This window comes from Epinephelus lanceolatus, chromosome 5, assembly GCF_041903045.1.
Source record: "Epinephelus lanceolatus isolate andai-2023 chromosome 5, ASM4190304v1, whole genome shotgun sequence".
Classification (NCBI taxonomy): domain Eukaryota; kingdom Metazoa; phylum Chordata; class Actinopteri; order Perciformes; family Serranidae; genus Epinephelus; species Epinephelus lanceolatus.
In genome coordinates, this window is record NC_135738.1 from 39,764,666 (window position 1) to 39,779,758 (window position 15,093).

Genomic DNA, 15,093 nt, shown 5'->3' on the forward strand with positions numbered 1-15,093 from the left:
TACATTTTTTTGTATTTTATCCTAGTCATATGTTTCTCATCTAGTCATAATAATGTGTCACGTTATAATGTCTTATTCATTGGTTTAATACTGCTCATTTTGTAGTTCCATTCTGAACAGTGTGACGCCTTGCTTAACATAAGGATTTAAGAAGTAGGACCAATTAATAACACAGTGCTCGTTCATCTTGTCCTGCCCTCCACTGGCCTCAAAGGGTCAGCTTCCCTTCAGCAAAGCCTCGCTCACTGAAAACCTGTGTGAGGTTGAAGATTATCAGAGTGGACTGCTCCCGGTATTAAATGTAATTAGACCAAAGGTGATTCCCCTCATTAAATACATGTCACATGTTCTTCAGTCATTCTTAAGTCACATTTCTCTTTATTTTACTGTATTTTCAATTGATGGCACTTAGGTTGCCATTAGTTCAGATTTTAAAGGCCCAGTAGGATTTGAACATCTCTGACATTAACGACTCCCACTGGTGCTATCATAAGGACGCTGTGGCAACAGCCCCAATGAATGATTGCAGCAGTTTTGATAATGATGGTCTCATTTTTCTTCAAAAAGATTCAGATAATTTGAAAGATGCTATCATCACAGCATCACATACACATTGGGCTTTAAAGGGGAATGCCACCTAAATTCAGAATTCCATTATGTTATTACCATGTCCTTGGAAAATTCAACCAGTATTTGTGTCAATGAGCACTTCTCTTTTAGAGCCAAAAACCAAAGAAGTAAGTCTCAAACTTAGGATGTAATCGGGTATAAAGTCTGGAGCTGCTCCATAGACAATGAATGGGATTTTGTGGACCCATGTTTGTATTCTTTTTTATACCCATATGAGCTTTATTCTATTGTAGTGTTTTCAGGTCTAAAACAGAAAATGTACCCATATACTTAAAACATTCCCTTGGCTGCCCTCAGTGTCATCTGGAACATCTTTCACCTTCCCCTGTCAATAGAGCAGCTACACACTTTATACCCTATGACATTACACATTTGAGTTTGAGCGCTCTAACCTCTTTGTTTGGGAGAGACTTGTTCATGTTTACTTATGTCTGGACTGTCTAAGACCAAAGGAATATCATGTGTGGATTTTAAAATGGATGTAGTTCCCCTTTGAGAAGAAAGTAAAAAAAAAAAAAAAAAGAAAGAAATTAGAAAAAAGTGATTTATTTTCTATTTGGTGGTGTCATTTGACACAGCACAGACAGTTCAGCAATGTTGTTAAAAACCACGGAGCATTAGTCATGGTTTGAGCAATGGTTGTTATCATTTTGTTGAAAACTACCCAGCAGGGGTTCATACAGCAGCAGTGAGATTGTGTGTTTCTATGTTGCAGAGGAACAGTGTTATTAGTGTTTTGGCCTTGGGTGCATTTCATTTGGGAATACATTTTTTTTGGTCCCTGTAGAAGGATATAATTGAAAATGCATCTCTGATCTAAGATAAAAGAGACCAGCAGTATAGTTTATTTATTTCCCCTTTATCTTAAATGTAAATTCATATTTAAATTTATAGGAAAGTAGTTGCTATTTTTTCCAGCCATCATTCTTCATCCCTGTGGATGTCACCTCTGGTCATATTTTAGGATTGATTTTCCCGGCTCTCATGTTGCAGCATTCATGGGTCTACTATAAAATCACTTTAAATGAAGAGCTTCAAGAGTTATCGTTCTGACTCACCCAGACTATTCCCAGATAATGCTTCAGAGGAGGCATTGATTTTATAGGGCCCTGGGGCCCAATCCAAAGTGGGGCTGCACAGTGTAATATCCCTACTGTCCACCTCTCTGCTTTAATAAGCCAGAGGTGAGCTCAGAAATACTGTGTGCTGGTGAGTACATATAGTCCTCTGGGACTACAATGTCAACCTTGTGACTATTGTTTTTGCCCCGATGTTACGCTTTCCGCTGAGTGAGTTCCATTTCTGCTGGATGGTAGTCGTCCCAGAGCTGCTGTAGGATTAAGGTTTGATGTGGTGCATGGCTTAGTTGAAATGACAAAGTGGAAAGTGTGCAATTTGTGGGAACGGTTCAAATTTGAGCCCCTGACATTAAAGCCAGAGTGTTGCATATAATACCAGGAAACACCATCAGCTCCTCCCTTCTGTCTTTGTAAGCAACAGTTTACAGCAGCATATAGAAACAGAGCTTTGTTTGTCTGTGGGACTGAGCTAAGTGTGTGTGAAGCTTTACTGCTATGAGTGCTCTCTGGCAAACAGAGGTAGAGAGCTTCTTTATTTATTCATGAGCTGGGCATTTGTTTCGTTCCACTCTTCCTTTCCACACTCAAACAGCGAGGGCACGTCTCCACCCACTGCTCAGAGCTGCAATTTTTTTTAGACAGGTAAATGACGTCATCGGCTCTTCCTACCACATCTGTGCCAACTTTTCCTAATTAGAGAGCTGCCTGAGGCTGTTGATCAGCCTGTGTCTGTGTGTGTGTGTGTGTGTGTGTGTGTGTGTGTGTGTCTTGTGTGCATTTGTGCCTGTTTACCTTTTGTATATAGTTACCTACATGTGTGTCTGTTAATAGTACAGGAAAGGTCAGTGTGTGTGTGTGTGTGGGTGAGAGAGAGAGAGAGACAACATCAGCCCATGGGGCATTGTGGGGCAGTCAGTATCTGTGGATTAATTACCCAGAAGGCACCTGTCTACCCTTTCCACACACACAGGCCCTCAACACACACACACACAAACACACACAAACACACAGAAGACACAAACACACCCATGGGATGTCAAAATGTCACCTCACTTGCCCATGCCAAATAAAACCACCATTTTCAACCAGAGAGCCTCAGATGTTTTTTGGTTCTGTTGCCAAACATGAAGTCTGCTGTTATGCATGTTGGTCTTTAGGTTAATTTTGCTGCTCTTTGGTTAACTGGACTGCACAGGTCTGGTAGGAGTTAGCTAGCAGCAGCACTTATTCGACAGTACCGCTAGTAACAACACCCCAAACCAACAGCGTTGCATTGAAAACATTGTGCCCACCCTCCTGTACCCCTCAGGTTACTCTAAAATTTTGAGCCGCAAAGTATTGTTAACTGTGTTATAGGGCTGGGCGATAAATCGATTTTTTTGATTAATTTGAATTTGTAGTTTAGGCCGATTTGTTTTAATGAAAATCGAGTTTCTCTTTAAAATCCGCCACTGCCGCTCCCCGCTGGGCTCCTGTACTTCAGAGTGGAATCACCCCACACGCTTAATACACAAACAACATGGCAGCCGCGCCATGCGCGACACAGAGAGCAGAGGAGGATTTTAGACGCACATCGTGTAGGGACAGAAATGACATGCCGTTGTGTAAATAAGATAAATAAGTGTTAACAACGCCAAGCTGGCAGACCCCCGAACCGTAGTAAAGTGACCTCAGAAGACCATTAGCAAGGTATAGACCTGTTCTATAGGAAAGGTAACCTTAAATGACTTCTGTTGTGATCCAATATAATGGTAGGGGAAACACTGCCGTATGATAAGAAAGGGGTCCGGTGGAAAGCGATCACAGATGCAGTCGCAATGTATATTGCAAGAGATATGGTGCCCATATATAGGCTACTGTGGAAAAGCTGGGGTTTATTCACATGCTGAAAGTTTTGGACCCCAGGTATGTGCTACCAGACCACAAATTTTTTTTTTTAAACTAGGAGGGGAAAAAATCGATTTAAATCGTGAATCAGATTTGTTGTGAAAAAATCGGAGATTTTTTTTTTTTTTTTAGGCCATATTGCCCAGCCCTACTATGTTATTACTATTAGCTCTGTTAGTTCTATAAGCAATGTCAGCATGGCTAGTGGTGCTAACATGGATAATCATGTCGAAGGGGTTTTGCGACACAAAACAAGGCTGCATATTCACTGGGGCGACCTTAGGGAGACCGAAGGGTGGACCATGTTTCTCTTGCCACAGCCGCCTGCTAAGTAGCCCTAGTGAGTAAGCTTGCGCTGCTAATTACAAATAAGTGGCGCCGCTAGCTAGATCCCACCCAACCTGGGTGGTGCGCAGTGCAGAGCAACCAAGGCTAGCTACCAAAACAGACCAGAGCATGCAGCGGGCATTATGTTTCCACATGTTAACGTGACTAACTGACTCTGGCTAACTTTGTCATACATTTACATCACAAAACAAGAAAATACCACCACTTGTTATTGGATAGTGCTTTGAAAGCGGTGGTTAATCTCACGTAGTCAGGAGAGTAAAGGGAAAGGTCTCTTGATGTATTTACCTTAAATTTGCTTTTTTTTTTTTTTCCTATTAAAAATTAACCGTTTAGTTACCGGTAAATGGTTGTTGGGCTGTCAAAAGCCAAATCAACCAAAACTGACATTCCTAGCCCTAAAATGGTGTCAAAATATGTCCACATCAAAGATTTTTTTAATTAACTTTTTTACTTCATTTCCAACGTCTGTCTGTGGTTAAACTGTGCATAGAAAAACAGTTTTGTAATTTCCATAAAGCCAGACAACACTGACAAACAAATAAACATTGACATGCTGAGCATCTGTGCTAAATGCTTAGATTTGGGGGTTATTTTAAATGCACAAGACAGCAAAGATGAAACAAACTATTCTCATCATTTAACATTTGCATTGAAATAGAACCGTGCCCTCACTCAGTGACATTACAGGATCTTTCCATCTGCCTGAATGCCCTGTCACTGTAAATGTGTGTTTAATCCAGCATTTGTTGAATGAATATTTTTGTTGACCAACATCCTCACTTAATGCAAGGCGGGAGGCTGTGGAGACCACCCTTGCCTAATTTGTAATTTTTTTTTTTTTTTTTTTTTTTTTTGATACATTTATGTCCCTGTTTTTATGCCTGAAAGCCTAGAGAGCAGCCGGCAGTAGACATGAGCTGCAGAACAATGGGCTGTTGAAATTTTCATCCACACTAAGTTAGCAAGCTCCAATTCACATTCAGCTGAAAGGACATGCCTACATTTGTATTTGCCCTCAGGGTGGCAGTGGCAATATACTGTTCAAGTTTTGTCTTCCAACGTCTTTCATGCCTGTGTTTTCCTCGGGCAGCACACAGAACAGGATGTATCCATGTTTCTGTTGCACAGAGACTTCAGTGGCATACAAGATGCACTTAAAGGCCCATAATTGTATTTTTACATACAGTATTGAAATCACCTAAATATAACTTTGACATGCGAATATTTGTGCATCTTTACCCAGCCCCTGTGTTTTACCAGTGCAACACATTCTCACTCATGACCTGCAAATATGGCGGCTTAATCAGGGCCTCTGCACTTCAACTATTACACCCTAAATAACCGTCTAGCATCACTTTTAAATGCTCAGGGACAGCATGTCATCTTCCACTGGTTACATTCATAGTTTCTTTTCAAACTAGACTGACATGTTCACAGAAAACAAAGGTTTTCATTACCAAATCTACTTTAGCTTTGGGCAACAAAACCACTTGGTTAGGTTAAGGAAAAAACATCATGGTCTGGGTTAAAATAAGTATATTTGTCACATAAATTAACTAGGTTAGTGTTGATGGGTATGTCACAGAACATGTGTCATATGTCACATGATGAACTACTTAACGCAGTTTAAAAAACATGTTTTACACGGGACACAGATGGCACTCTCGTGAGTGAAAGTCTTGTATTTGTTTCACAGCCCAACACCCCTCCCTCCCCCATACAGATGCTCTCACTCCTCATACTACATCACTGCTGCAGATGGGTTTACGTTTGAGTTAGTCTCATACTAACATTAAAGGGTGCCTTGTGGGTTACTAGTTGACAGCAGGGGTTATTGAACAAGCTGCCACATTTGACATCCTGGGAATGAGAAAGGCCTGATAGAGGACATATACTGCAGTAAATGGACCAAAACATGCCTATTGTGCTATTAGAAGTACACACAGCTACCATTTCTTTAACGTGAGTTTTGGTATAAAAGTGTGAAATCAAAATGGAGGAAAATAGAGAGAAGTGTGATTTAGGAATCTGTCTGTGCTTCATCCTTGATAAACTGAACTCTCATTTCGTTGATGAGGGACAGACACATGATATGAGAATGCTGTAGTCCTGCAAGAGCCAAAAAAAAAGATTTCCTTTCATTGTATTTGTGCCTGAAACCTAAACCTCTCTCTCTCTAATAGCTGGTTTATAAGGGGAAGACAGAATTGATGCTTTCTCTGAGAGGAGCTATGAGCAGATCACGCTGTGTGTGTGTGTGTGTGTGTGTGTGTGCAATGGCATGTATATGTGTGTGTGTTTGTGCTTTTCACAGCAAGTTGGTACGCCTGATGAATTATCAACAACCAATGAGAAATTACATCAGCAGGCCAAGCTGAGAGGATAGTGGGTAGTGTAGTTTGTCCCAGCAATAAATAATAGATTCATAGGCTGTAGTGAACGAGAGATTTGTAGGTTATGTAGAGGAGGTTTATGGATACAGTCTCTTTTTTTAGGTGGCTGGCTTTGGTGTAATTAATAATACAGTCAGCATTTCATTCAGGTAGCAAAGGTCCTAGTTCATCTGGGCAGCAGATGGATATATTAGCACCTTGTACCACTTAAAGCCTTAGCAACAATCTCTGATATCCCACAATGGCAGCCAAATGTTTCTGACTGAACTTTGATCCCAAAGTTTAGTGCCAAATGTTTCTCATGTAAGAGTTAAATGAACTCCTGTAGTGTCTTTCTGCTGACTTATTTATGCTTCAAATTTAAGTAGAGTAGAGTTTTGCCTGTAAATGCTTTTAGGTCATTATAATATGTCCAATTCATAGAGTGTATGTAAAGATGGATGACATGACAGATCCCCAAAAGTGAAGCCGCGACATCTCAATCGCCCCCTGGTGGCTGGCTGCAGTATCGGTCATAATAAAGATTGCCCTCATTATGTTAGTGGAGAGGACACAGGCCAAACTAAAAACTCAAAGTACACGTCAAATACATTTTTCTGTCATTTAAGGTAGTTTTTATCATGCTGCTTTATGTTCAAGTGTTTGTTTTTCGTATAAGTTTGGTTTTAATTAGTTATTTGATGCTATAAAACAGGAATTTTACAACATGATTGACAACTGTGTGAGCCAGTTGGTGGGCTTGCATTCAGTGGCGCTGCTTGCGATTGGTTTGATGGGTGTATGCGTGGAAAACTTGTAATTTTAGCTTCACCTCTGTACAGTGGGGATAAGTGGAGATGCGTCGTACATCTTTATATACAGTCTGTGGTCCAGTTCTAATTCCATACAACGAGCACATAAGCCTCTGCAGAGCCAGGAAGATCCTGCTCTATTACTGGACTGGAAGAGGATTCAGGCAGTTGCATGGGACATATCATAATGAACTTGTGTAGAATTAAGGAGGCAGACTGTGAGCTGGTAAAAGTCCTCGCGCTCATCATGCTATTACCCATCATACCTTTACTGCTGCAGCTTTATTAGCCTTCATTTCTCTGACCCCTCTGTCAACCAACCAACACCTGTCTGTACTTTCCAAATCACCTACAGCAAAATCTGTGTGTGTGTGTGTGTGTGTGTGTGTGTGTGTGTGTGTGTGTGTGTGTGTGTGTGTGTGTGTGGTGTATTTTACTGAGCACTGTAGGTAAAATATATCTGCTGTATCTCCCTCACTGCTGTGATAATTTATTGAAAGTTGTATTTATACAGAAGAGAAATGACAATAAAGCATCACATGAGTAATTTGATATGTGTGTATTTTTTCCTGACCTAATTATTTTGTGTCTGCCCTGTGTCTATTTGCATTTCCAGGATATTTAAGTGGAAATACTGAGGATGTTTGTTGATGTTTTCTCCTTCCCTCTCACTTTCTTTGTTTTACTAACTATGATTATTTGTTGGAAATGTTGAAAAGAATTTCCTGAACAGGCCCACTTTAGAGACTAACACTGCTACTGTTTCTTGTTGTTCATGTGTGGGTGAGACAATGAAACCACTCCGGTTGGTGTCTGACTGATTAATATGCATGCAGAATGTTGCACTTAGTGTGATTTAAGATGCACAAGCAGCAGTTGTGCAGAATGTGTTATCCCCCCTGAAGTCTGTATCTCCCCCTTTCTCCTCTCTCTTTTGTGTTAGTGTGTTAAAGCTGTAGTTGGTAACTTTTATTTATATTTATATTTATATTTATAAAACAAGTTTTTGACATATTTGATGAAACTGTCCCTATATGCTGACAGTAGTTCATGAGACAGACAATCTGTCAAAAAAATCATGGTTCTTCTGCCTCCTTGTTGTGCTTCTATGGCATTTGCAAGAATCCACCGCAGCTGAACAAAACAACCAATCAGAGCCTTAATGCTCCTGTCAATCATGTCAGCAATTGCTCATGAACTGTGGTCAAACTGTCAAACTAGACAATGCTGATCAAATATGAATCAAGATCCTGTTCATTGCCCAATTCTCACCTCAAACGTTTTCAGAAACATATTTAGTGTACTGTTCAGCTGAAAAATGAGTAAGATTGTGACTCCGCTGATATGTTAAAAAACGCCAAAACCAAGCACTGCCCAGTGGCAAACCCTCTCATTTTACAGCTAAACAGTACACTAAAATATGTTTCTGAAAAGAATTGAAGTAGAAGCACTAGGAAGAGGAGGAATGTGATTTTTTTTTCTCTCAGATTTAATGTCTCATGTACTACTGTCAGGATATAGTGCCAGTTTCTTCAAATATGAGAAAAACTTATTTTAATAAAAGTTGCAACATACAGCTTTATTTTGAAAGGGGGAGGGGTCATTTCTCTCTCTCTTTAAGTGTGTAACAGTGAGCAAAGATTCTGGCTCATTTGAACTCAAGACTGGCCTTTAACAATTATATTTTTTCCACAGTCTCCATTTTAGATCGGTGGTAACTTTAACTTTTCTCTTCTTTCCATTTCTCTCTTTATCATCATCCATTTACTTTTTTTTGTCTTTTCTTTTTCTCCTCCCTGCCATCTCTTTCCATTTTCTCATTCTCTTCTGTCTCCTGTCTGTTTATTCCTCTTTAATCTCATCCTCCTTCTTTTATTCCTCACTTTTTTTCATCTTTCCCATCCATTTTATTCCTCCCCTTCTTCTTCTCTCCTCCTCCGCAGAATCGCATGCACGAGTCTCTGATGCTGTTCGACTCGATCTGCAACAACAAGTTCTTCATCGACACCTCCATCATCCTCTTCCTCAACAAGAAGGATCTGTTTGCAGAGAAGATCAAGAAGTCTGCACTCAGCATCTGCTTCCCCGAATACACAGGTAGAAAATAACAGGAAAGAATTGTCAGTTTTCCTGAGAGCATTGGTGAGAAATAGCAGCTCTCCAATCACGTAAGCAGCAACCAGACTTGACAGGTGCACAAAATTGATTTCTCAGAGAACACAAAAAAGCTGCAAACCAGTTAAACTCAATCCAATTACACAGGACCGAAAAAGCCTGATATACCCTAAATTGGCTGATCAATTTGCTGGGGTATAAAATGAGGGAAACACAACAAAAACACAGCTGTACCATTTTAGCTTTGCTCAAATTGCTGAGGAAAGAGGTTTACTGGGCTGTTCATCTGCAGACTGCAAAATAGGACCACTACTGCACAGAAGGTGGTCTTAAGAATATGCCTCAGGTGCAGTTTTAAAGGAATATTTCGACAATCTGGAGTACTTTGGTAAGAAGTTTGATGCCACTCTCGTGCCTGTAAGTTAAGGATGAAGCTGGAGCCAGCAGCCGGTTAGCCTAGACACAAAAGAAAAACAATGAATGTAACTTTAGTTTTATGAGAAGGAGAACTGCAAGGAGTGGCAGAGGGAATGAGATGACCCCTGGATGCAGGCGAGACATGTGACCCGAGTACAAATTATCAAAGTTTACAAAACTGCTGCTCAGTTAGGATAAAGACATTTCATACACAAGCTGTATATTACACTGACGGACGAAATACATGGGACACGGTAATGGCCTGACACGTCTGCCGCAGCATTCCCACAGCAGAGCACCCCTATTATATTCAACTGTAGCTGTTACACTGACCAGGGAAGCTGCACTTGCCCTTACAGGCATGTCACAGCTCTTCATTATTTTCATGCGGCTAGTCTATTTTTTTTTCTCTGTGCGTGGCTTGCAGCCCTTTCAACAGGTCAAATCTACAAAGAACTGTGTCAAAAACAGTACAATTAATAGCTCACTGAACCAGAGGTAATGTGACGCAGCAGAGCAACCTTTTGGGTATTTTTACATTTCACATTAAGATAAATCAATCCTATGAATGCATCCTGTAGTTAAAATGTTTCAGTTAATTAGTTCACCAGTTGGAAACCTTGTTTATCATTTTACTTGGTATGCTGCGGCTAAATGACCTTCTCTGTAAGTCTGCAGACTTTCATGTTGGTTGTTTTTTATATATAAATCTCTGCTTGGCTTTTTATCTGTGTACATACATGTATGAAAACCAAGAATATGGCCTGCGCTGTCACAATATTTAACTGATGTTGGTCCCTAAGGTTCAAAGAGAACTAGGCAAAAAAAGCTTTCAAATATGCTGCTGCTTCTTCCTGGAATAATTTACATGGACCTGAAATTGTCTGATCTGAGTACTGTGGGGGAATTTAAGTCAAGTATGACGGATCGAGAAAATAGCACTCTTGGTCAGTGTGATTGCTACTCAAATTCTTACTGAAATTGTTTAAGAAAATTGTACATGTTTATGTATTTAACTGTGTGTGTGTGTGTGTGTGTGTGTGTGTGTGTGTGTGTGTGTGTGTGTGTGTGTGGGTGGGTGGGTGTGGGTGTGACAGTTAATATTCGTCTCCATGTTTGATGTTTATACTGCCCTCTTGGCCATATATGATAGATAGATAGATAGATAGATAGACTGACTACATTCCCAAACCCTGCATGAACAACTGCATTAGCACTTGTCAAAACTTAATCCACACAGTGAAGCTGGCAGCAATCCATCAATCACACACTATCAAGACAGAATCTATCTAGCAGGTAGCTCCGCCTAAGTGATGCGTCGCATCCGCGCCCCATGTATTTCAGCGATTACTCTGTTTGTCCCTGTTAGTAGAGACTCCTGTAGTTCACTGGTAAATGAGAAAATTGTAGAGTAACACTGGGCTTCATGGTCAAAGAAAGTTTTCGTATCACATCTACACTTTTGACCACACTGGCTCAGTCAGTGTCGCTCGTATACATGAGTCAGAATCAGAAAAGGATTTATTGCTCAGTAGGTTTTTGACTTTGCTTTGGCTTTTTGGTTCATACATTAAACATACAATTAACATATTAAGAGAAATAAAAAGAAGCTCAAGTACTACAACCCTCAAGAACATAAATATAGAATAGAAAAAAATCCAAGAAAAATATGACAGATACTTTTAGAAAGTACTATAATGTAACAAATACGTACAGAACACCCATTCCAGAATCAGCTGTAGAGTTTTGTGCAGGAGGTGTGAAAATATTAAGCTGGCAACGTGGAAAAATTCGAGTGCTCTCTCTCACCCTTTTTCTCTCTTTGCCCAGAGAAGCAGAGTATGTTTAAACATTATTAGAATAATATAATGCCAAACCTCCAGAATGTAGAGCAAGCTCTAGTTACCAGATCTGTTTTAGAAAACCAAATCATAGATTGCAGATGCATTACTAAGGAATTCATGAAGTGTTAAAAATCACTGTAAATCTGAAACCTTATTAGACGTTTATGGATAATGTAGATGTCTGTAGTGATGGAAGGTTGGTTAAAGGAGATGGTCTTCTACATTTCAAACAATATCGAGTCAGGGAAGTCTAATAAAAAGGAAGATACAAGTCCTTAGAGTGTCGTATGGAATATCAGTGAATGTCTGAGAAAAAATTAAAAACATTTTGGAAATATTCTTTGAAGAGAGGAGCAGATGAGTCTGTTATATAAGAAGTGCATCATCTCTGATTTTCTCCGTCTGTCTTTTGTCTCGCTAGGACCCAATACCTATGAGGACGCAGCAGCCTACATCCAAGCACAGTTCGAGAGCAAGAACCGCTCCCCAAATAAGGAAATCTACTGTCACATGACCTGCGCCACGGATACAGGAAACATCCAGGTGGTGTTTGACGCCGTGACCGACATCATCATTGCCAACAACCTCCGAGGGTGTGGCTTGTACTGAGCACGCCCGCACACCCCTGTAACGTCCTCCCCCTTTGTCCCCTCTTCTCTTTCGCCCCTCCTGTCCTCCTCCCCTCCTCCTCCTCCTCCTCGCTCCTGTTCCTTTGACACTGCTGTGGAAATGATGATGGTGATGATGACGCTGATGATTTTGCTGATTATTTAAAGAAAAAAGAAAGAAAAATGCAACTAGGTACATATTAATAATGAGGATAATTTAAAAAAAATAGGCATACGTATATATAAATATATATATATAATGTTTTTAGTTCTTGTCTCTTCTCTTCTCGCTCCGACTTCTCCTCCTGATGTTCTTTGGCCCGCTGCCGAGCAAACAAATTTGTTTTAGTAGAAAACACGAAACCCTGCAGCCTTGAAAAACTTCTTGAACAAAGTCAATGAAAGCCTCCGTTCCCCGTCCTCCTCTCTTTTTCTTTCTCAGCCGTGTCTTTTGTTATTAACAAAAACAAATCCTGTACTTTTTTTTTTGCTTTTTTTTTATTATTACTATAAATATGACTTCCGTTTTATTTTTGTTGATCGTGTGTATATTTATTACATGACTCTCAGTCTGTACACTGATTTTTATTCACATGCCTCACCTTGACACTTTTATTTGTGTATTATTTTGTTTTTTGCTATGGTAGTGATTATGTAATAACAATATTTGCGGAAATATGTGAAGATGTCGATAGCACTAAAAAAACAGCAGACGGGTCGGCGAAAACCTTAAAAAACTCTCAAGACCTGCTGAAACTGACAACACTGATTTTAACATTTTGTTTACATTAGCCAAGACATTTTAAAATGTTTGTTGTCAATTTCCTTTTATGTTTTTTTTTTTTTTTGGGGGGGGGGGGGGGGGGGGGGGTATGAATTTACTCCCTGCAATCCGGTTTTTATTGACAGGAAGTGAGGCTTCCTGTTTCCCAAACCTGGCCTTAGCCATTAACCAACAGTCGGTCGTGGCCGAGCCTGAGAGCCAATAGGAAATGTGCTAAATGTCCTCTCAGTGCCGTGTAACTGAGGTACTGTACTGTAGATAGCTACGCTTTTAGAAGCAAGTACACAACGTTATAACTCTACTTTCCTCACTGTTATAACCTCTAGACCTACTAACATTCTCCATGTAAGGAAACTCACTCCGGGTTTGATAATGGTTGATTAATTTATTAATTTATTTATTAATTGATCGCCTGTCCTACACATACCACTCTCTGTCTCTCTCTGTCTCTCTCTCCATTTGCACACCACTTCTCTCATCTTTCTTTTTGCCTTATTTTTTTGCATGGCACCCTGCCGTCCTGATTTCGGGCTCAAAGGGCCCCTCCTTTCTTTCCAACCCTTCTCTTCCCTCCCTCTCTTCCTCCTCTTCTTCTCCTCCTCCTAAAGCCCTGACACAGATAGCATGAGTTACTCAAGCCTTTGTATAAAGAGACCAGTTAATTCATAAAAGTAAAAAAAAAAAAAAGCTTCACCTAGAAACTGTTGAGATAATAATTAAACAAAAAACATTTGAATAAAAATAGCAAAAAGATGAATAAAAAGAAAAAAAAAGAAAATACAAAAAAAGAGGTAAGAAGACAGATAGCAGCAGCTGAAAGATGACTGGTTCCTGAATGGGACGGGGCGGGGCCAAATAAACAAAAAAAATGTGAGAGTCAAAGTTTCAAATAGTTGAAAGGTCATGTGGGAGGCTTGGAAGAAGAAGATTTTGGGAAAGGTAGAATTCAAACAGTTAATAAAGGACAAAAACATCTATAATAATTAATAAAACCAATGAAGATGGGTATTACTGCATCAACAACCACAACAACAACAATGATCATTATGATCCTGTAATATCCTAAATCTTTCTTGTGCTTTGTAGCTACAAAACATTTTTTCTCTGTATCTCTGTTTTTTAAAATCAAGATGTTTTGCAAAGGGTTCCGGTTTGACAGCGAGCCGATTCGATCTCAGACTGACCCTGTGTTGTTGTAATGCTCTGAACTGTGCCCCGACCCACCCATCCCTTCCCCTCATTTTACCGTTTTGCCTGTTTCCCTGCATTAGAACCGTGTCCTCACTTTAGCCTGACTCAGAACGATTAAATATAATATTATAACAATATCTATTTTTTATTATTTCAGAAAAAAAATGAACCACTTTTTTTGGGGAGAGCACGTTTCTCGCTGCGTCCGCTAGTTAGGGACGCCGCATGTTCACACATCGACGCTGTATAAAGTCATGCTCCTTTCTTCTTCTTTCTCTCTGTCTCTTTTCAGTTCGACACACACCTTCCAGGTCTACAATGAAAAGCACAGTTCTCACGTCTCACACACACACACGCACACACTTGCTTGCACTCACACAAACACACACACACATAAAATAAGTAGATTTGGAAATTTATTATCTGTTCATACCTAATCTATGTTACCCCTCATCGCTCTATCTATCCATCTATCTATATAGACCTCTCTTTCTTGCCTTCTTGATTTCTAGTTTTGAAAAAAGAAAACAATTGTGTATAATGACATGATATACCTGTTTCTTTGGCATTCTGTTCCTGTTACCTTCACTATTATTTTTTTTTTTTTACCTCCTCTTTGTTCTGTTCTTTACCCAGTGAATGCTTTTTTCTGTGCAGCTTTCTCTCTCTCTCTCTCTCTCTCTCTCTCTCTCTCTCTCTCTCTCTCTCTCTCTCTCTCTCTCTCTCTCCCTCTACTCCTCTTTAGTGAATGGTTGTTATTTCATGTGGGATGTCCGTGCTGGAAAAACCAATCGAATGTAGTGTTTACATTAAAAAGCCACTGTTTTCATGACTACAAAAACCTTCCTCTGGCCTCCGAGTCATTCACTGTCACTGTGTCTGTGTTTTTACCTTTCAGCTTTGAGGAAACAGCTGCCAGGTGTCATCAGTCAGCACAAACCTGTGAAGCAGTTCAGAGCAGATATGTTGAAATTAAAGTGACAGTTCACCCCAAAATCAAAAA

The 15,093-nt window shown here is 39.9% G+C and overlaps 1 protein-coding gene across 1 annotated transcript in view; it reads left to right on the plus strand.

Moving 5' to 3' along the window:
- Positions 1-13,712, plus strand: part of LOC117262875 (guanine nucleotide-binding protein G(o) subunit alpha) — a 145,959-nt gene extending 132,247 nt beyond the window's left edge. The window contains exons 7-8 of the mRNA XM_033636057.2: positions 9,075-9,228; positions 11,929-13,712. Of these exons, the coding sequence (XP_033491948.1) occupies positions 9,075-9,228; positions 11,929-12,116 (342 nt within the window). The 3' untranslated portion in view covers positions 12,117-13,712. The remainder of the gene's footprint in view (positions 1-9,074; positions 9,229-11,928) is intronic.
- Positions 13,713-15,093: the final 1,381 nt, after the last annotated feature.